Source organism: Cherax quadricarinatus, chromosome 30, assembly GCF_038502225.1.
Source record: "Cherax quadricarinatus isolate ZL_2023a chromosome 30, ASM3850222v1, whole genome shotgun sequence".
NCBI lineage: Eukaryota > Metazoa > Arthropoda > Malacostraca > Decapoda > Parastacidae > Cherax > Cherax quadricarinatus.
In genome coordinates this window covers 14511759-14533187 of record NC_091321.1, presented here as the reverse complement: position 1 = coordinate 14533187, position 21429 = coordinate 14511759, and the positions used below count along the sequence as shown (strand labels likewise).

Sequence of the window (21429 nt, the reverse complement as noted above, 5' to 3'; positions counted from 1 at the left end):
AGACAGAGAAAGTGATGGTGGGGGGAAGAAGATAACAGAGTGGAACTGTGGCAGCGAGCATCGAACAAGATGCAATAAAAAAAAACTAGAATTATGATCAAGAAGTGTAGTCATGGAAAAAAATTAATGTAGGAAGACATGTTCTTTGCAAGGCAACTGACATATGTAGCAACATTGTCGACCATTTACAGGAAAAACAAGCAAGAACACTGAAATTAAGATTAAACATTTGAGCCATCGAAATATTGAAGTAATAGTTGGCATAAAGAAGTATTACAGTAACAGTTGGAACAAAGAAATATGACTAACATTTGGAACAAAGAAATATGACTAACATTTGGAACAAAGAAATTTTACATTAACATTTGGAACAAAGAAATATTACAGTAACATTTGGAGCAAAGAAAGAATTATTACAGTAACGGTTAGAAGAAAGAATTTTTACAGTTAAGTAAGTTTAGACAAAATAACATTTGTATACTTAAAGCAACAGCACTGGCCATGAGGGTAACGTCATGAACAAAATAATATTAACAGAAATTCTCTTGGTAAGGTTCTCGATTCAATAAATTGGAATTATCTTTTATCGGATCAAACTGTTGCATGACCCCAATGAGTTTATTATATCTTTCCTATGAATATAGTGATAGCAGGGACGAGGAATTAAAGACTTCAACATATTGGTTTATATAAAGTAAGAATATGGCCAAAGAACTAAGAAGAAAGGAAAATAAGAATAAGATGTAGCTAAAAAAAAATATGTAATAAAGTTGGTAGAATTAACGACAATATGTAAAGTAAAAGGACACAAGTTCAACTAATGTGACATTTTTATTGTGGCAACGTTTCGCTCTCCAGGAGAGCAAAACGTTGCCACAATAAAAATGTCACATTAGTTAAAAAAAAATATCCTAGCATAGGTGAAATTGAAGACGTGACTGACCTGAATATTCAAGAGACGGAGAGTACGGTGTTAAGGTAGCCTTGATGAAGCCTTGGCGCCTGTGAGTTACTTTTGAGGTAAAGAATTGAGGCTACCCTGCCTGTCCTGGCGTCGATTTGATTGCCTTCCATTCCCCAGTCGTTTGATGACTCATTCGTGTTTAGCGCTCCCTCATAACATATAATGATAATAATTGAAGGAGGGAATATAAACGTAAAAAGTTGGGGATCGTATAGATGGAACGAGAAATTAACCAGTCGATATATAAACTAGGTACAGTACAAAGTAATAAAACTAAAATTTACGGTTGAATACAGAAATATAGAAAATGCTAAATTATTATTTTAATAGTCTGAAATGTGACCGAAGCTGCATTTTTTGGGGGGGGGGTGAAACACAAGAACAAGAACTCTATAGGATATTAGCCTCTCTCCATAATCAGCGTCATTATATCACTTTGGCTAAGAACGCCAACTGTATGACTGAGACCAATATAAATATTTCACAAATAACCCATACTTAAAAAATGCCACTTTTAGACTTTTCTGTCCTTCGTAGACCATCAGTATCAAGTTACAACAGAGCGAGAAAAGGCAAAGACCAGAATGCAGGTCGGGGAGTTGGGCGAGGAAGATGGAAATAGTAGTGTAGTAATAATAGTAACAGTAGAAACAGCAGTAGTAGAATTAGAAAGAACACTCATTGTGTCACCCTTTTTTTCGTATTTCCAAAAGTTTTAATAGTTGTCGTGTAATAAATTGCATTTATTGGCGTTTTGAAATTTTGTAATTGGTTATATTTTGATTATTATGGACGACACTAGCGGCTAGTCTGACAAAATCTAAACTACATAATGTATATCGAGAAATTTTCTTAAAATCTTATTTGGCTGGCTACAAATGCAGTTTTTTTCTGAATCTAATATTTTGTGGTGTAGAATTGTTTTGAACAGAATCTAAGTCTTTCAATTATCTAGATTGATAACCCAGCGGATGCTTTTGTTCTAGTAATGGATGGGCGAGTCTTGGTATAAGGATGCAAAATTGATACAAGATTAATTCCGCTTATTATTAAGGAGTGACATGTCTTGCTTCAAATCTGGGCAACTTTAAAAAAAAAAACAGCATTCTTATTTACTCCTTTCAGAGATAAATAAATGAATGTAATAATGATAAAATGTCATTTAAGTATTTATTAATGATCGGCGACCACGGGGACACCCATTTTGATTTCTCAAATTCTTCAAGGGTGACAGAGTGGCACCCGCTGGATCAATTGAGGCTCCTCAAAGGTTCACTATCAGAACTGTGGTCGTGCATAACGACGTTTCGGTTCGACTTGGACCATTAACTCGGTCTAAGTCGGACTGAAACGTCATAGGTTTCATTCTCCTATGTGCTGGTTATTTGTGTATTATTCCAGTCACGGCACTGTGCCTTTTATTCTTTATGATCACATGGGAATAATTTAACTATCTTACACTATGCTGTCAGTCAAGGCTCTCAGCATACATGCAATAATAACTAGATGAACAAAATATAAACATAGAGCTAAGTTATGTAATCTGGTGAAATGGAAAAGAACAAGAGATAATAGAGAAAAGAAAAACATAAGAATGGAAGAGCAGATTAATGGAAGAAAAAAGGGAGACCAAAACAGCAGCAATTCAGAGGTGAAAAGTATGCGTGAGAGATGGAACATTAGGTCAGTGGATGAGAGTTAAAATAATGTCATGGAATATAACTGAGGGAATTAGGAACTAAACGGGAGAGAGGAATGGAAGTGTGGCAGTGATTGGTTTAGCCTCGGTGGCGGGGGGGGGGGTTATTGTGGAGGGGTGTCAGGAGAGGATGGAGGGAGACTGGGTAACGGGAGTCAGGGGTGGAGGGAAATTTGGTGTTGGACGTGCGGGTACCCGCACCTTCAATACTCCACTGATTTGCTGCTTCTGTCACTGTTTCTGCTGTTGCTGTTTCGCTATTACTCTTGCTGCTGTGCTACATAGCCTTTTTCCAGTTCCAGTGGCTTATGTCACTGCTGTTTCTGTAAGTACCTTTAGCCTTGCTGTTGTTACTGCTGATTATGTAACTCTTCATACTTGCTCCGTACTGCTGGTGTTGTTGCTGCTACTATAACGTTCCTTAATCCTTCTGCTCTTTCTTTTATAAAGATCCTTAACCGTTTCACTCTATTAACTTTTTCATTTCCTGCTTCAAGTTCCGCCCCTCCCTTATTCCTAGCTTTGTCCATAGCATCGTCTCTCTCCAGCTGTGTCCTTCTATAGCTTCGTCCATCCTAGTTTCGTCGCTCCCTCCTAGTTTTCTGGTTACCTACAATAAGCACACACTTACTCTACTCCCCATGCCGCAACTACCGTACCCTAACGACCGTACGATAATTTGAGTTGGTAGCTACAAAGCCGCACATTTAGGATCAGCGCTTAATTTGAATGTGTTTAAAACGACGCTATCAAAAAATTGTGTGCACACTGTACACACCTATTTGTGGTTGCAGGGGTCGTGTGTGGGTATGTGTGCTCACTTGTTTCCTCACCCATTTGTGGTTGTAGGGTCGAGTCCTAGTTCCTGGCCTCGCCTCTTCTCTGGTCGCTACTAGGTCCACTGTGTGTGTGTGTGTGTGTGTGTGTGTGTGTGTGTGTGTATGTCAGTAATAACCTACTGGATCATGATTTTAACAATTTGAGTTTGCAGTAGTAAAGGTCTCGCCTTTTTCGGTCAACTTTCGTGAAATAGCACTGTCATGGTTTATTTTTGAACCCACTGTTTTAATTGATTTCCACTTTTCCACTGTGTCACTAGGTCAAGGTTCACCCCCAGATGCCGTGACCGAGTTTCCTTAGTGTGTGCAAGTGCCAGTTTGCCAATTTTATTTAAAAAAATGGTGCGGTTTCCGTGAAATATCCCGACTTTGGCTCATCTAAACGACCTCAATTGTTATGCATTGCTGATGCATTTTATAATAAGGATGGTTCCTTACAATTTTAGGCTGTGTAGGAGCAAATTTGCCAAATAAACCAACATAGATAAATATCTTGTAATTGTTGGAGGCCGTGTAGTAAGTTGAGAATGACCCTTTTTTTTTTTGCCTGCTTCATACTTTTAACACTGGTAGGTTTTTCTTAGTGGAAAGTTTGCATTATTACTATATATATATATATATATATATATATATATATATATATATAGGCCTTACAATGAGGCCTTCTTCAGAAAACTGCTGAAGAGTGCTTCTTCATTTTAGTATCTAAAGAGAAGAGTGGTTCATTTAAGACACACACACACACACACACACACACACACACACACACACACACACACACACACACACACACACACACACACACACACACACACAATAAGAGGCGGGGCCAGGAGCTTGGACTCGACCCCTGCAACCTCAACTAGGTGAGTACAACTAGGTGAGTACACACACACACACAATAAGAGGCGGGGCCAGGAGCTTGGACTCGACCCCTGCAACCTCAACTAGGTGAGTACACACACACACACACACACACACACACACACACACACACACACACACATAGGGATGTTAGGAAGTATTTCTTTAGTCTTAGAGTTTTCAGGAACTGGAATAATCTGGAGAGTGAAGTAGTGGAAGCAAGTTCCATAAATAGCTTTAAGAAGAGGTATGACAAATATCATGGAGCAGGGAGAGAGTGAATTAGTATCGACCAGTGAAGAGACGGGGCTAGGAGCTATGACTCGACCCTTGCAACCACATATAGGTGAGTACATATAGGCGAGTATACACACACACGCGCGCGCGCCTACAGACCAGTATCACTGACATGTATAGTATGCAGTCATGGAGAAGATTATCACGAGGAGAGTGGTGGAGCACCTAGAAAGCAATGAGCTTATACACGATAACTAGCACGTTTCAGGGAGGGAAAATCCTGTGTCACAAACCTACTGGAGTTTTACAACAAGGTAACAGAAGACAGGAGAGAGAGAGATGGGCGGGAGGGGGTAGACTGCATTTTCTTGGACTGTAAGAAGACTTTCGACAAGGTTCCACACAGGAGATTAGTGCAAGAACTGAAGGAGCAGTCAGTAATAACAGGAAAGACAATACAATGGATGAGGGAATGCTTGACGGGAAGGAAACATCCAGTGATGGTACGGGACGAGATATCAGAGTGGGCGCACGTGACGAGCGGGGTTCCACAAGGATCAGTCCTAAGGCCAGCCCTGTTTCTGGTATATGTGAATGACATGCCGGAAGGGATAGATTCAGAGGTGTCCCTGTCTGCAGATGATGTTAGACTAAGTGGAGAGTTCGAGCGGACGAGGATCAGGTAGGACTACGAAGAGATCTGGACAGGCTGAAAGTCTGGTTCAGCAATTGGCTCATGGAGTTTAATCCCACCAAGTGCAAAGTCATGAAGATTGGGGAAGATCAAAGAAGACCGCAGACGGAGTACGCGCAAAGGGCCCAAAGGCTGCAAACCTCACTTAAGGAAACGGATCTTGGGGTGAGTATCATACGAGCACATCTCCAGAGGCGCACATCAAGTAAATAACTGCTGCATCATATAGGTGCCTGGCAAACCGAAGTATTTCAACACCTGAGTAAGGAGTCATTCAAGACACTGTACACTGTGTATGTCAGGTTTATATTGGACTATGCTATACCGGTATGGAATCAACACCTGGCCAAGCACGTCAAGAAATTAGAGAAAGTGCAAAGGTTTGCAATAAGACTAGTCCTGGAGCTAAAGGGTATGTCCTACGAGGAGAGATTAAGGGAAATCAACCAGATGACACTGGAGGACAGGAGGGATAGGGGGAATACATGATAACAACATACAATATAATGAGAGGAATTGACAACGCGGATAGGGACAGAATGTTTCGGAGATAGGACACAGCAACAAGGAGTCACAACTGGATATTAGAAAGTATTTCTTCAGTCATAGAGTTGTCAGGAAGTGGAACAGTCTGGAGAGTGATGTAGTAGAGGCAGGATCCATACATAGCTTTAAAAAGAGATATGATAAAGCTCTTGGAACAGGGAGAGAGAGTGGACCTAGTAGTGACCAGCGAAGTGGCAGAGCAAGGAGCTATGAGTCGAGCCCTGCAACCACAATTAGGTGAGTAGACACACACACACGGGGCCAGGAACTAAGTCTCGACCCCTGCAACCACAATTAGGTGAGTACACACACACCAGGAGCTAGGACTCGACCCCTGCAACCTCAACTAGGTGAGTACACACTGGAGGACAGGAGGGTTAGGGGAGACATGATAACGACATACAAAATACTGCGTGGAATAGACAAGGTGGACAGAGACAGGCTGTTCCAGAGATGGGACACAGAAACAAGGGGTCACAGTTGGAAGTTGAAGACCCAGATGAATCAAAGGGATGCTAGGAAGTATTTCTTCAGTCATAGAGTAGTCAGGAAGTGGAATAGCCTAACAAGTGAGGTAGTGGAGGCAGGAACCATACATAGCTTCAAGATAAGGTATGATAAAGCTCATGGAGCAGGGAGAGAGAGGACCTAGTAGCACTCAGTGAAGAGGCGGGGCCAGGAGCTGAGTCTCGACCCCTGCATCTACAATTAGGTGAGTACACACACACACACACACACACACACACGTCAAGTTTCTACTTTCTCAACATAATTGACTTAAATGCAAACATTCGTCTTGTATTACAGGGATGGAGCCCAAGAGCATCAAACAGGAGCGGGAAACTGGTAAAGAGGAACTGGCCAATCAGGAGACGGGTAGCGAGGCTCGGGCGCCGTCATTGGTCCAGGGGCTGGCCAACCAGGACTCGCGCAGCTCCCGGAGCAAAGGTAGGCTTACAGGCGATTAAAGTAGATTTGGCGAATCCTAGCCGATCATGACGCGAATTTAATCCCCTTCATTACCAACCGAGCCCCGTCGCCAATATTCCATCCCCCCATCCCCTAATGTATATATATATATATATATATATATATATATATATATATATATATATATATATATATATATATATATATATAATATATATATATAAATATATATTATAGAGATATATATATATGTGGTGCCGAATATGTAAAACTGGTCAATTAGCAAGAACTCATTTAAAATTAAGTCGTTTCTAAAATTTTCTCTTATACGTTTAAAGATATATTTTTTTCATTAATGTTAATGTAAAAAATTTTAATTTTGCACCAAAAGAATCTTAGAAAACTTACCTAACCTTATTATAACAAGAACAATTTATTTTAGCCTAACCCAGCTACATATATTTTAGATTTGTTTACAATAATTTAATACTAAACAAACACAATGAAATATATTTTTTTCGTTAGGTTCAGAATGATTTTGGCGAAATTATTGCATACACAAATTTTCGCTTGTCCTATATGGCAAGATGAGCGTTGCTATTTAAGCCAAGATCGCAAGTTCTGCCTATTCGGCACGACATATATATATATATATATATATATATATATATATATATGTCGTGCCGAATAGGCAGAACTTGCGATCTTGGCTTAAATAGCAACGCTCATCTTGCCATAAAGGACAAGTGAAAATTTATGTATGCAATAATTTCGCCAAAATCATTCTGAACCTAACGAAAAAAATATGTTTCACTGTGTTTGTTTAGTATTAAATTATTGTAAACAAATCTAAAATATATTTAGTTGGGTTAGGCTAAAATAAATTGTTCTTGTTATAATAAGGTTAGGTAGGTTTTCTAAGATTGTTTTGGTGCAAAATTATAAATTTTTACATTAACATAAATGAAAAAAATATATCTTTAAACGTATAAGAGAAAATTTTAGAAAGGATTTAATTTCAAATGAGTTCTTGCTAACTGACCAGTTTTACATATTCGGCACGACATATATATATATATCACCTTTACTATACTGCCTGTAACTTACCTATAAGTTACTTGTAGTCACTTCCGGGAGTGAGCGCCCCCGCTGCCCGGTCCTAGACCAGGTCTAGTTGCTGTCCTGATCAACCAGGCTGTTGGTGTCCTCCGTAAAGAAAAAAATATTGGAAAGGTTCACGATTTTGCTTCAACCTTGATATTATATTTCATAATTCATCTTTAATGTTATTATCCATTCTTTTAGTGCTGTTATTATCTTTTGTTGTTCTCGTTTATTTTTAATTGATATTATCTTCTGTTGTTCTCGTCTGTTGTTATTTTCCGTTATCTTCCGTTGTCTTGTCTGTTATCTCCGTTGTTCTCGTCTGTTAGTCATCTTCCGTTATTCTCGTCTGTTATCTTCCATTGTTTTCGTCTGTTACTGTTATTAGTTTCCGTTGCTATCGTCTGTTATTGTTATTATCTTCCGTTGTTCTAGTCTGTTAGTCGTCTTCCGTTATTATCGTCTGTTATTGTTATCTTCCGTTGTTCTGTTAGTTATTACCTTTCGTTGTTCTCGTCTGTTATCTTCCATTGTTCTCGTCTGTTATCTAACATTTTTCGCGTGTTGTTATTGTTAATATGATCTGTTATTATTAAGAGGATAAGAGAGTAGGAACAGTGCAGGAGGTCCACTGGCCCACACTAGGCATCTCTCTGGGGCTGGGGTGGTAGCACTTGCAGACTCGATTGAGAAGGCCATTGGTGAAATGCCTATGATTTTAAACTGATGGAAGATAGAGGTATGGGTGTGTGTGGGAAACAAGCAGGTTGCAACACTTGGGTTGGAAACAGTAAATGTATAAAAGGCATTCAGCATGAAGTTATAAATAAAGACAATAGATCAGGTCAGCAAACAAAGGGGGACAGCAGAGGGCAGCAAGGGACTAGCTCCCTTAAGGTTTACTATACTAATAGCAGGAGTGTAAGAAATAAGATAGATGAGCTAAGATTAATTGCAAGTGCAGGAGACATAGATATTATTGCTATAACAGAGACCTGGCTCAATCTGAAAGATAGAGAGATGCCCTCTGAATGTCACATACAAGGCTATAAATTATTCCACACTGACAGGGTCAACAGGAAAGGTGGTGGAGTAGCGATGTATGTCAGAGACAATTTAAATTGTTGTGTTAGACAAGATATTAAATTAGAAGCGTCAGCCACTGAATCTGTTTGGTTACAGCTTCTCGAGGGCCGAGAAAAACTAATTTTGGGTGTGATTTACAGGGCCCCAAATCTTGATAGGGAGTGCAGTAAACTTCTATGGGACGAAATTCGTAAGGCATCTACATACGAAAATGTTGTGCTAATGGGAGATTTCAACTATAGACAGATTGACTGGAGCAATTTGACAGGAAATTTAGAGTCAGGTGACTTTCTTGATACGATCCAGGATTGTTTTTTAAAACAGTTTGTGACAGAGCCAACTAGGGGAAATAACCTCCTTGACTTGGTTCTTGCCAGTAGGGAAACACTAATTAATAATCTTGAGGTTAATGATGAGCTTGGGGAAAGTGATCACAAATCACTCAGTTTTAATATATCATGGAATTCCCCTAATAATGGCAATCAAGTCTCCGTCCCTGACTTTCGCTTGGCTGATTTCATAGGACTGAAAAATTACTTAGGTGGGCTGAACTGGAATGACCTGACTAAGGGTCAGGTAGGTGGTGATGGTTGCCGATATGATGCTTTCCAGGGCATAGTTCTAGCTGCTCAGTCAAATTATGTTCCAAATAGGGAAATCAGATCAAACAAAAATGATCCTAAATGGATGAACAATAGATTAAAATATCTGATTGGTCAAAAGAGAGGCATATATAGGCAAATCAAAAGAGGAGAGGGGCAATTGAGAAATCGATATATTCAGTTAAAGAGAGAAATAAAAAAGGGAATTAGAAAAGCAAAAAGAGATTATGAGGTTAAAGTTGCAAGAGAATCGAAGACTAACCCAAAAGGATTCTTTCAGGTATACAGAAGTAAGATCAGGGACAAGATAGGCCCACTCAAAAGTTCCTCGGGTCAGCTCACTGACAGTGATAAGGAAATGTGTAGAATTTTTAACACATACTTCCTCTCAGTTTTTACACAGGAGGATACCAGCGATATTCCAGTAATGATAAATTATGTAGAACAGGACGATAATAAACTGTGTACTATTAGGGTCACAAGTGACATGGTCCTTAGGCAAATAGATAAATTAAAACCTAACAAATCCCCAGGCCCTGATGAACTGTATGCAAGGGTTCTAAAGGAATGTAAAGAGGAGCTTAGCACACCTTTGGCTAATCTTTTCAACATATCACTACAAACTGGCATGGTGCCAGATAAGTGGAAAATGGCAAATGTGATACCTATTTTCAAAACAGGTGACAGGTCCTTAGCTTCGAACTATAGACCAATAAGCCTAACCTCCATAGTGGGAAAATTTATGGAATCAATAATTGCCGAGGCAGTTCGTAGCCACCTTGAAAAGCATAAATTAATCAACGAATCTCAGCATGGTTTTACAAAGGGGCGTTCCTGCCTTACGAATTTATTAACTTTTTTCACTAAGGTATTTGAGGAGGTAGATCATGGTAATGAATATGATATTGTGTATATGGACTTCAGTAAGGCTTTTGACAGGGTCCCACATCAGAGACTATTGAGGAAAATTAAAGCACATGGAATAGGAGGAGAAATTTTTTCCTGGATAGAGGCATGGTTGACAAATAGGCAGCAGAGAGTTTGCATAAATGGGGAGAAATCAGAGTGGGGAAGTGTCACGAGCGGTGTTCCACAGGGGTCAGTGTTGGGCCCCCTGCTGTTCACAATCTACATAAACGACATAGATGAGGGCATAAAGAGCGACATCGGCAAGTTTGCCGATGACACCAAAATAGGCCGTCGAATTCATTCTGACGAGGACATTCGAGCACTCCAGGAAGATTTGAATAGACTGATGCAGTGGTCGGAGAAGTGGCAGATGCAGTTTAATATAGACAAATGCAAAGTTCTAAATGTTGGACAGGACAATAACCATGCCACATATAAACTAAATAATGTAGATCTTAATATTACGGATTGCGAAAAAGATTTAGGAGTTCTGGTTAGCAGTAATCTGAAACCAAGACAACAGTGCATAAGTGTTCGCAATAAAGCTAATAGAATCCTTGGCTTCATATCAAGAAGCATAAATAATAGGAGTCCTCAGGTTGTTCTTCAACTCTATACATCCTTGGTTAGGCCTCATTTAGATTATGCTGCACAGTTTTGGTCACCTTATTACAGAATGGATATAAATTCTCTGGAAAATGTACAAAGGAGGATGACAAAGTTGATCCCATGTATCAGAAACCTTCCCTATGAGGATAGACTAAGGGCCCTGAATCTGCACTCTCTAGAAAGACGTAGAATTAGGGGGGATATGATTGAGGTGTATAAATGGAAGACAGGAATAAATAAAGGGGATGTAAATAGTGTGCTGAAAATATCTAGCCTAGACAGGACTCGCAGCAATGGTTTTAAGTTGGAAAAATTCAGATTCAGGAAGGATATAGGAAAGTACTGGTTTGGTAATAGAGTTGTGGATGAGTGGAACAAACTCCCAAGTACCGTTATAGAGGCCAGAACGTTGTGTAGCTTTAAAAATAGGTTGGATAAATACATGAGTGGATGTGGGTGGGTGTGAGTTAGACCTGATAGCTTGTGCTACCAGGTCGGTTGCCGTGTTCCTCCCTTAAGTCAATGTGACCTGACCTGACTAGGTTGGGTGCATTGGCTTAAGCCGGTAGGAGACTTGGACCTGCCTCGCATGGGCCAGTAGGCCTTCTGCAGTGTTCCTTCGTTCTTATGTTCTTATGTTCTTATGTTCTTATGTTCTTACTGTTATCTACCGTTGCTTTCTCTGTTGTGTAAATATTCGGTTATATAAATATACGTATATATATATATATATATATATATATATATATATATATATATATATATATATATATATATATATATATATATATATATATATATATATATATATATTTGTTTTGGTCTCTACAAGAGTGGTGCCATGGTGCTCCGAAGGGCTCTTCATCCGAGGGGACTGGACTTGCCCTCTTCCTCGGATTGAACGTGATGGGCTCCCTGGCCAGGCTCTGTGGTCCGTACGGGTTCAGCGCTTCTCCCGGGAATTCAATAATAGCTTACTGTGTTGTTGTTTTTTATATGATTTTTTATTAAAAAAAGTTATTTTTGTATTGTAATTTTCGGTGTAATTTTTTTGTATTCCTTGTTCTGTTTTCTCTGTTCTTCCATTTTTCTCCCCTTTCCTCCACATTTCTGTTTTCCTTATTCCGTTTTTCGTATTTTTTCCTGTTCTCTATGTTCTTTCTTGCTCTCCCTGTTCTTTTTTCTCCATATTCTTCCTCCTTGTATCCCCTGTTCTTCATATTCTTCCCTGTTCATCCTTCTCCATATTCCCTGTTCATTCTTCTCCATATTCCCTGTTCATCCTTCTCCATATTCCCTGTTCTTCCTTCTCCATATTCTCCCTGTTCTTCCTTCTCCATATTCTCCCTGTTCTTCCTTGTTATCCATATTCTTCCTTGTTCTTCATATTCTTCCTTGTTTTCCACTTTCTCCCTGTTTTTCCTTGTTCCTAATGTTCTCTACATTATCCCTGTTCTTCATGTTCTCCATATTCTCCCTGTTCTTCATGTTCTCCATATTTTCCATGTTCTCCATATTCTCCCTGTTCTTCATGTTCTCCATATTTTCCATGTTCTCCATATTCTCCCTGTTCTTCCTTGTTCTTCATGTTCTTTGATCTTTGCACTTCGCCTTTGTTTTGGCTTTCCGGTCATAATTTTTTTATTCCCAGTGTGTTATGAGGGAAGTGTTTTCGCCGGCCTCGTTTAAACTGGGGATAAAATTAACGTCAGTCGCATGCAGCTGCCTCTTTCAACGGAATTTTGATTGGTGCCGTTTCAACGGTGGCGCCGTTATAACGGGAATGTAATAACGGGGGCTTCGTAATAACGGGAATGTAATAACGGAGGCTTTATAATAACGGGAATGTAATAACCGGGGCTTCGTGTTAGCGGAGTGTAATAACGGGGCTTCGTAATAACAGGAATGTAATGATGGGGCTTCGTAATAACGGGAATGTAATAACGGGGACGTCGTAATAATGATGTAATAACGGGGACGTCGTAATAATGATGTAATAACGGGGAGGTCGTAATAATGGAGATGTAATAAAGGAGGGTGTGATAACGGGAATATAATAACGGAGGGCGTTGTGATAACGGGATGTAATAACGAAGAGTATCGAAATAACGGAAGCAGCTATAAAAATAGTGAGAAATATTAACGGAGATCCATTACGTCGTTACATCAACGGAGATGCGTTGCGTTATCGCATCAACGGAGATGCGTTGCGTTATCACATCAATAGAGATGCGTTTCGTTGTCACATCAACGGAGATGCGTTGCGTTATCGCATCAACAGAGATGCGTTACGTTGTCACATCAACGGAGATACGTTGCGTTGTCACATCAACGGAGATGCGTTGCGTTGTCACATCAACGGAGATGCGTTGCGTTGTCACATCAACGGAGAAGCCCAAAATATCATAAACATTTAAAAATAGACATAAGACAACTTTTCGGTAGATTCAAGACCATTATCAGGCGACGCAATGGTCAAAGATGGACCGAAATGTCGTCTTTAGTTTCCTATTAGATATTTAGGTTATCTGTGCAGCGTTGTTTTGATCGTGTCACACGGACAAGGTTGCGTCAACGCTAAGTGTCACGTAGGCAGTTGCGTTAACGTGTCACATAGACACTTGCGTCAACGCAGGTGTCAGCTGCGTCAACGTAGGTGTCACATAGGCACTTGCGTCAAAGCAGGTGTCATAGACACTTGCGTCAATGCAGGTGTCATAGCTGCGTCAACGTAGTTGTCAGGTTTATGCATGTGTGAGGGGGGGGGAAGAATTAGCGTAAGAACCATGACACATGTCAGCACATGTGCGCATATGCGCATCCGAAAGGTACACACATACACCTGTGGACACACTTGTCGTGGCACAGGTGTGTGGATGAGGGTAGAGGGATATGAGAGGAAAATGGAAAGAGAGTGGGAGAGAGAGAGAGAGAGAGAGAGAGAGGTTGTGACGGGAGAGGGGGAATGGGTGTGGAGGGATTTAAGGGGAGGGGGAGGATAAGAGCCGAGGGAGCGAGGGAGGATGGGGAAGAGGAGGAGTAGAGAGAATAATGAAAACAAGAGGAACTTTAAATGATTTACACAGTGATTGTTGACGACCATCCATACACAAACACTCCCTTGTGCCGTACATGTATGTATCGTGTTCTGACCACTTTTTAACCCCGTGCTCTTACACACGTGGTTGTGCACGGGTTCTTTAAACCCCATGTTCTCACACGTGGTTGTACACGGGTTCTTTAAACCCCCGTGTTCTCACACACGTGATTGTACATGGGTTCTTTAAACCCCGTGCTCTTACACGTGGTTGTACATGGGTTCTTTAAACCCCGTGTTCTCACACACGTGGTTGCACACGGGTTCTTTAAACCCCGTGTTCTCACACACGTGGTTGTACATGGGTTCTTTAAACCCCGTGTTCTCAAACACAAGGCTGTGCACGGGTCCTTTAAACCCGTGTTCTCCAGTTAATGCTAGTACACTGGTTCGATAGCTTTTTTTTGGGGGGGGGAAGGGGGGATATAGAGCCTTGACGACCCCTTCCGCTGAACGAACTAGACGGGTTTTAAGTCTTCGTGGAATGCAAAAAACAACAGGGATTGTGTTAATTTTGTCAAGATAGTGAGTGACTGATTTTGGATTCTCCATCGTAACCTTGAAATCTTCATTGTAACTTTGTAATCTTTACGGATACTTTGGAATATTCACTGGCTGGTTGGCTTAGATGATTGACTTAACTTGTTTGGCTGGAAGGCTCACCTACATTACTGGCGGCTTGCCTTGTTACCTGGCTGGCCGACTGGCTGACTGACTGGCTGGCTGGCTGGCTGGCTGGCTGGCTGGCTGGCTGGCTGGCTGGCTGGCTGGCTGGCTGGCTGGCTGGCTGGCTGGCTGGCTGGCTGGCTGGCTGGCTGGCTGGCTAACTAGCTGGCTAGCTGGCTGGATAACTAGCTGGCTGGCTGGCTGGCTGGCTGGCTGGCTGGCTGGCTGGCTAACTAGCTGGCTGGCTGGCTGGCTGGCTGGCTGGCTGGCTGGCTGGCTGGCTGGCTGGCTGGCTGGCTGGCTGGCTGGCTGGCTGGCTGGCTAACTAGCTGGCTGGCTGGATGCTGGAGACAGGGAGGGGTGGCGTAATCAGATTTTTTGTTGGACTAGAGAGGGAGAGCAATGCATTGGGGACAAATGTTTACTTACATACACACACACACACACACACACACACACACACACACACACACACACACACACACACACACACACACACACACACACACACACACACACACACACATACACACACAGGGAAATCGGACTGACGACACTGGAGGACAGAAGGGTCAGGGGAGACATGATAACGACATACAAGATACTGCGGGGAATAGACAAGGTGGACAGAGATAGGATGTTCCAGAGAGGGGACACAGGGACAAGGGGTCACAACTGGAAGCTGAAGACTCAGACGAGTCACAGGGACGTTAGGAAGTATTTCTTCAGTCATAGAGTTGTCAGCAAGTGGAATAGCCTAGCAAGTGAAGTAGTGGAGGCAGGAACCATACATAGTTTTAAGAAGAGGTATGACAAAGCTCAGGAAGCAGAGAGAGAGAGGATCCAGTAGCGATTAGTGAAGAGGCGGGGCCAGGAGCTGAGTCTCGACCCCTGCAACCACAATTAGGTGAGTACAATTAGGTGAGTACACACACACACACACACACACACACACACAGTGGTCGGTAATATAAAATAGCCCAAAAAGGAGAAAACGAAAGAAGAGGATTGATGTGTATTTCGACCTACAGTTGAGGTCCTCTTAAGCAGATAAATTATACAGAATACATTCAAAAGGCTACCTGACCTAATTGTATGTTATTCAGGGCCAGAAACAAGGTCAAGTGGATTAATGAAGGTTCAAGACCTCAGGGAAATTTTAGGGAAGTATCTCGAAGTTAAAATTTCAGTTTTTGTTTCACATTGATGCGGGTGTTGGTGTAAATTCATACGTTGACATTTACCATATTTTTGTTGTGTTCTTGTTAGTGAGATATTTTTTCTTTAGGTAATATAGTTTTGATTTGAATGTTATTGTGTATTTTTTATTGCTAAAATCCCTGAATGACCTATGAGGTTATTCAGGGATTTTATGACTGCAATGACCTGTGATGTCCCTGAATGACCTCATAGGTCATTCGGGGATGAATGCTCGCTCATACCCACGTTTTCCCCCTCATACCCTGTGATGAATGCCTTCTTCAATTGAGAGTCGCTCATTCCTACATTTCTATCATTCATGCCCCCATTTTTTTCTTGCTCGTGCCCCGGTTTCTCACCTTCATGAGCACTGGCCACAGCTTCGTATCATCCTGGGCGACGTTATCAAAACAAGTATGAAACTCACCTCCGTAGAAGACACAAAGATTACAGATATCAATAAATTGCAGATGCTTATATATGGAAGGAACGAGAATCTTAGCAGGAACACAGGTTACAATACACAGGAACACCGTCCCATAGAACGAAGGGAACAAGCAAAAAAAAAATTAAGCATTAGAATATTAGACGACATATCGTGTAGAACTTTAGGGAACATAGTAAGGCGAATGCAGCAAAGGCCAGAATAATGACGAGAACTTTCAAAACAGGACAACGATTTGATGGTCTCACGTCCAGATTTTCCTGTACTGAGAGCGCTCTGGAAGGCAGGAGAGATATCAGGGCTGGAATATGTAGTGATCGTTTTCTGCAACCAAGGATCATTAAAACATCTAAGCTCCCTAAGACACTTGCAATATGCTCTCTTTAACGGGAAAGAAAGAGGAAAACTCCAGTACATTTGAGAGTCGCATGCTTAGTCTACTCACTGGCATAACCTACTGCAGTGAGAGACATGGCAGGAAGTGTATAAAAACACAGTGAAAAACAGGTGTCATTAACACAATTGGATAACAGCGTCAACATCAGTAGTCCACGATAATTACACCTTCTACCTGTATATAAAAAAATACTGCTGGAACAAAAGTAAAAATTTGTATTAGGAAAGTGGCCCTCTACCTGCAGCAGGTGACAGATGTGCCAGGCTGTGGTGGCTGCGGCCTGCGGCTCCAACAACCTGGTTGATCATGAGCTAATTAAGCTTTAGTCTGGTCTCAGGAAAAGCTTTAAAGATATAAGAACACTGGAAACCGGTCAGAGGTATAGCACGCTGCTCTCTGCTCCGTGGGCGGGGGGTGGCGGCGGCGTGGGCGGGGAGGGGCGGCCCAGGTGGTGTGTACCTCGGTAAACCATCATCAACGCGGCCGTGACACCCACACCAGCTGTGTCCTTCATTACTGCTCCACCACCTGCTGTTGGTGGAGCTGCTGCTGCTGTGTCCTTTATTACTGCTCCACCACCTGCTGTTGGTGGAGCTGCTGCTGCTGTGTCCTTCATTACTGCTCCACCACCTGCTGTTGGTGGAGCTGCTGCTGTGTCCTTCATTACTACTCCACCACCTGCTGTTGGTGGAGCTGCTGCTGTGTCCTTCATTACTGCTCCACCACCTGCTGTTGGTGGAGCTGCTGCTGCTGTGTCCTTCATTACTCCACCACCTGCTGTTGGTGGAGCTGCTGCTGTGTCCTTCATTACTCCACCACCTGCTGTTGGTGGAGCTGCTGCTGCTGTGTCCTTCATTACTGCTCCACCACCTGCTGTTGGTGGAGCTGCTGCTGTGTCCTTCATTACTACTCCACCACCTGCTGTTGGTGGAGCTGCTGCTGTGTCCTTCATTACTGCTCCACCACCTGCTGTTGGTGGAGCTGCTGCTGTGTCCTTCATTACTCCACCACCTGCTGTTGGTGGAGCTGCTGCTGTGTCCTTCATTACTCCACCACCTGCTGTTGGTGGAGCTGCTGCTGCTGTGTCCTTCATTACTGCTCCACCACCTGCTGTTGGTGGAGCTGCTGCTGTGTCCTTCATTACTACTCCACCACCTGCTGTTGGTGGAGCTGCTGCTGTGTCCTTCATTACTACTCCACCACCTGCTGTTGGTGGAGCTGCTGCTGCTGTGTCCTTCATTACTGCTCCACCACCTGCTGTTGGTGGAGCTGCTGCTGTGTCCTTCATTACTACTCCACCACCTGCTGTTGGTGGAGCTGCTGCTGTGTCCTTCATTACTCCACCACCTGCTGTTGGTGGAGCTGCTGCTGCTGTGTCCTTCATTACTGCTCCACCACCTGCTGTTGGTGGAGCTGCTGCTGTGTCCTTCATTACTGCTCCACCACCTGCTGTTGGTGGAGCTGCTGCTGCTGTGTCCTTCATTACTACTCCACCACCTGCTGTTGGTGGAGCTGCTGCTGTGTCCTTCATTACTGCTCCACCACCTGCTGTTGGTGGAGCTGCTGCTGTGTCCTTCATTACTGCTCCACCACCTGCTGTTGGTGGAGCTGCTGCTGCTGTGTCCTTCATTACTACTCCACCACCTGCTGTTGGTGGAGCTGCTGCTGTGTCCTTCATTACTCCACCACCTGCTGTTGGTGGAGCTGCTGCTGTGTCCTTCATTACTACTCCACCACCTGCTGTTGGTGGAGCTGCTGCTGTGTCCTTCATTACTGCTCCACCACCTGCTGTTGGTGGAGCAGCTGTTGCTGTTGGAGCTGCTGCTGTTGCTGTGTCCTTTATTACTGCTCCACCACCTGCTCCAGCTGTTGTTCGTAGAGCTGCTGTTGCGTGTTCTTTATTATTGCTCCACCACCTGCCGCAGCTGCTGCTGCTGTGTTCTCTGTTACTGCTCCACCTGCTGCCGCTCTGTTCTTTATTACTGCTCCACCTGTTGTTGTTATTGCTTCTGATGCTACTGCTGCTGGTGCCTCTCTCCATCAGTCCCTTCCTCTCTCTCCCTTAGTCCCTTCCTTCCTCCCTCCCTTTCTCCTTTCCTCCCACTCTTCCTCTCTCTTCTTCCTTTTATTCCCTCCCTAAATCTGTCACTCCTATTCTCTCCCTTACTTTTCCCCTCCCCCATTTTCTTCCTCTCTTGTTCCCCTTCTCCCTTATCCCCTCTCTCCCCCCCCCGCCACATTGCAGGCTCACAGGTGCACTTGCAACAGTTTATTGCAGGTAAATTGCAGTTGTGCTTATGGACGCTGGCTATTGCTGTCGATGGCTTTTTAATGTTGCTTTTTATTGTACAGTGAGATGAACTCTTGTTCCCCGACACTGTCAGAGAGGGGAGAGTAGAGAGGGGAGGGGCGAAGAGAGGGGGAGGAGGAGAGAGAAGTGAGAGCAGAGAGGGGAGGGGAGAGTAGAGGGAGAGAGAGAGAGAGAGATGCGAGTCACCAGTAAATCTGTCATCAGGAAAGTTCATATCGATGTAAGAGTGAGGAATTTATATATAAAATATTCCGGTAGAAGATCCTTTATATGTATATGTCTGAGGAAATGTTATCAGCGTTACTCTCAGGCTGCAGCAACACACCTGCAGCTTTACACCTGCAGCTTTACAGCAACACACCTGCAGCTTTACAACAGCACACCTGCAGCATTACAGCAACACACCTGCAGCATTACACCTACAGCTTTACAACAGCACACCTGCAGCTTTACAACAGCACACCTGCAGCATTACAACAGCACACCTGCAGCTTTACAACAGCACACCTGCAGCATCACACCTGCAGCTTTACAACAGCACACCTGCAGCATTACACCTGCAGCTTTACAACAGCACACCTGCAGCATTACAACAGCACACCTGCAGCTTTACAACAGCACACCTGCAGCATTACACCTGCAGCTTTACAACAGCACACCTGCAGCATTACACCTGCAGCTTTACAACAGCACACCTGCAGCTTTACAACAGCACACCTGCAGCATTACAACAGCACACCTGCAGCTTTACAACAGCACACCTGCAGCTTTACAACAGCACACCTGCAGCTTTACAACAGCACACCTGCAGCTTTACAACAGCACACCTGCAGCATTACACCTGCAGCTTTACAACAGCACACCTGCAGCTTTACAACAGCACACCTGCAGCTTTACAACAGCACACCTGCAGCATTACAACAGCACACCTGCAGCTTTACAACAGCACACCTGCAGCTTTACAACAGCACACCTGCAGCTTTACAACAGCACACCTGCAGCATTACAACAGCACACCTGCAGCTTTACAACAGCACACCTGCAGCATCACACCTGCAGCTTTACAACAGCACACCTGCAGCTTTACAACAGCACACCTGCAGCATTACAACAGCACACCTGCAGCTTTACAACAGCACACCTGCAGCATCACACCTGCAGCTTTACAGCAACACACCTGCAGCATCACACCTGCAGCTTTACAGCAACACACCTGCAGCATACCTGCAGCATCACACCTGCAGCTTTACAGCAACACACCTGCAGCATTACACCTGCAGCTTTACAGCAACACACCTGCAGCATTACACCTGCAGCATCACACCTGCAGCTTTACAGCAACACAACTACAGCTTTACAGCAACACACCTGCAGCATTACACCTGCAGCATCACACCTGCAGCTTTACAGCAACACAACTACAGCTTTACAGCATTACACCTGAAGCACTAGAGCAACACACCTGCAGCTTTACAACAACACACCTGCAGCATCACACCTGCAGCTTTACAGCAACACAACTACAGCTTTACAGCAACACACCTGCAGCATTACACCTGCAGCATTACACCTGCAGCATCACACCTGCAGCTTTACAACAGCACACCTGCAGCATTACAGCAACACACCTGCAGCTTTACAACAGCACACCTGCAGCTTTACAACAGCACACCTGCAGCTTTACAACAGCACACCTGCAGCTTTACAACAGCACACCTGCAGCTTTACAGCAACACACCTGCAGCATTACACCTGCAGCTTTACAACAGCACACCTGCAGCTTTACAGCAACACACCTGCAGCATTACACCTGCAGCTTTACAACAGCACACCTGCAGCTTTACAGCAACACACCTGCAGCTTTACAGCAACACACCTGCAGCATTACACCTGCAAATTTACAACAACACACCTGCAGCTTTACAACAACACACCTGCAGCTTTACAGCAACACACCTGCAGCTTTACAGCATTACACCTGAAGCACTAGAGCAACACACCTGCAGCTTTACAACAACACACCTGCAGCTTTACAACAACACACCTGCAGCTTTACAACAACACACCTGCAGCTTTACAGCATTACACCTGCAGCATCACACCTGCAGCTTTACAACACACCTTCAGCTTTACAGCAACACACCTGCAGCATTACACCTGCAGCTTCACAGCATTACACCTGAAGCACTACAACAACACACATGCAGCCGAATGACTGACCCCCTCAAAT

The 21429-nt window shown here is 43.3% G+C and overlaps 1 protein-coding gene across 9 annotated transcripts in view; it reads left to right on the top strand.

Moving 5' to 3' along the window:
* Positions 1 to 21429, top strand: part of nvy (CBFA2/RUNX1 partner transcriptional co-repressor nervy) — a 348472-nt gene that overhangs the window by 11940 nt on the left and 315103 nt on the right. For 7 of the 9 annotated variants that reach the window (XM_053781916.2, XM_053781918.2, XM_053781917.2 and 4 more), the window contains one exon: positions 6651 to 6791. In XM_053781916.2, coding sequence (XP_053637891.1) covers positions 6653 to 6791 — 139 coding nt within the window. In that variant the 5' untranslated portion in view covers positions 6651 to 6652. Of the gene's footprint in view, positions 1 to 2886; positions 2989 to 6650; positions 6792 to 21429 lie in introns of those variants that run through there. The other 2 variants (XM_070089928.1, XM_053781922.2) reach the window with 2 other exon arrangements.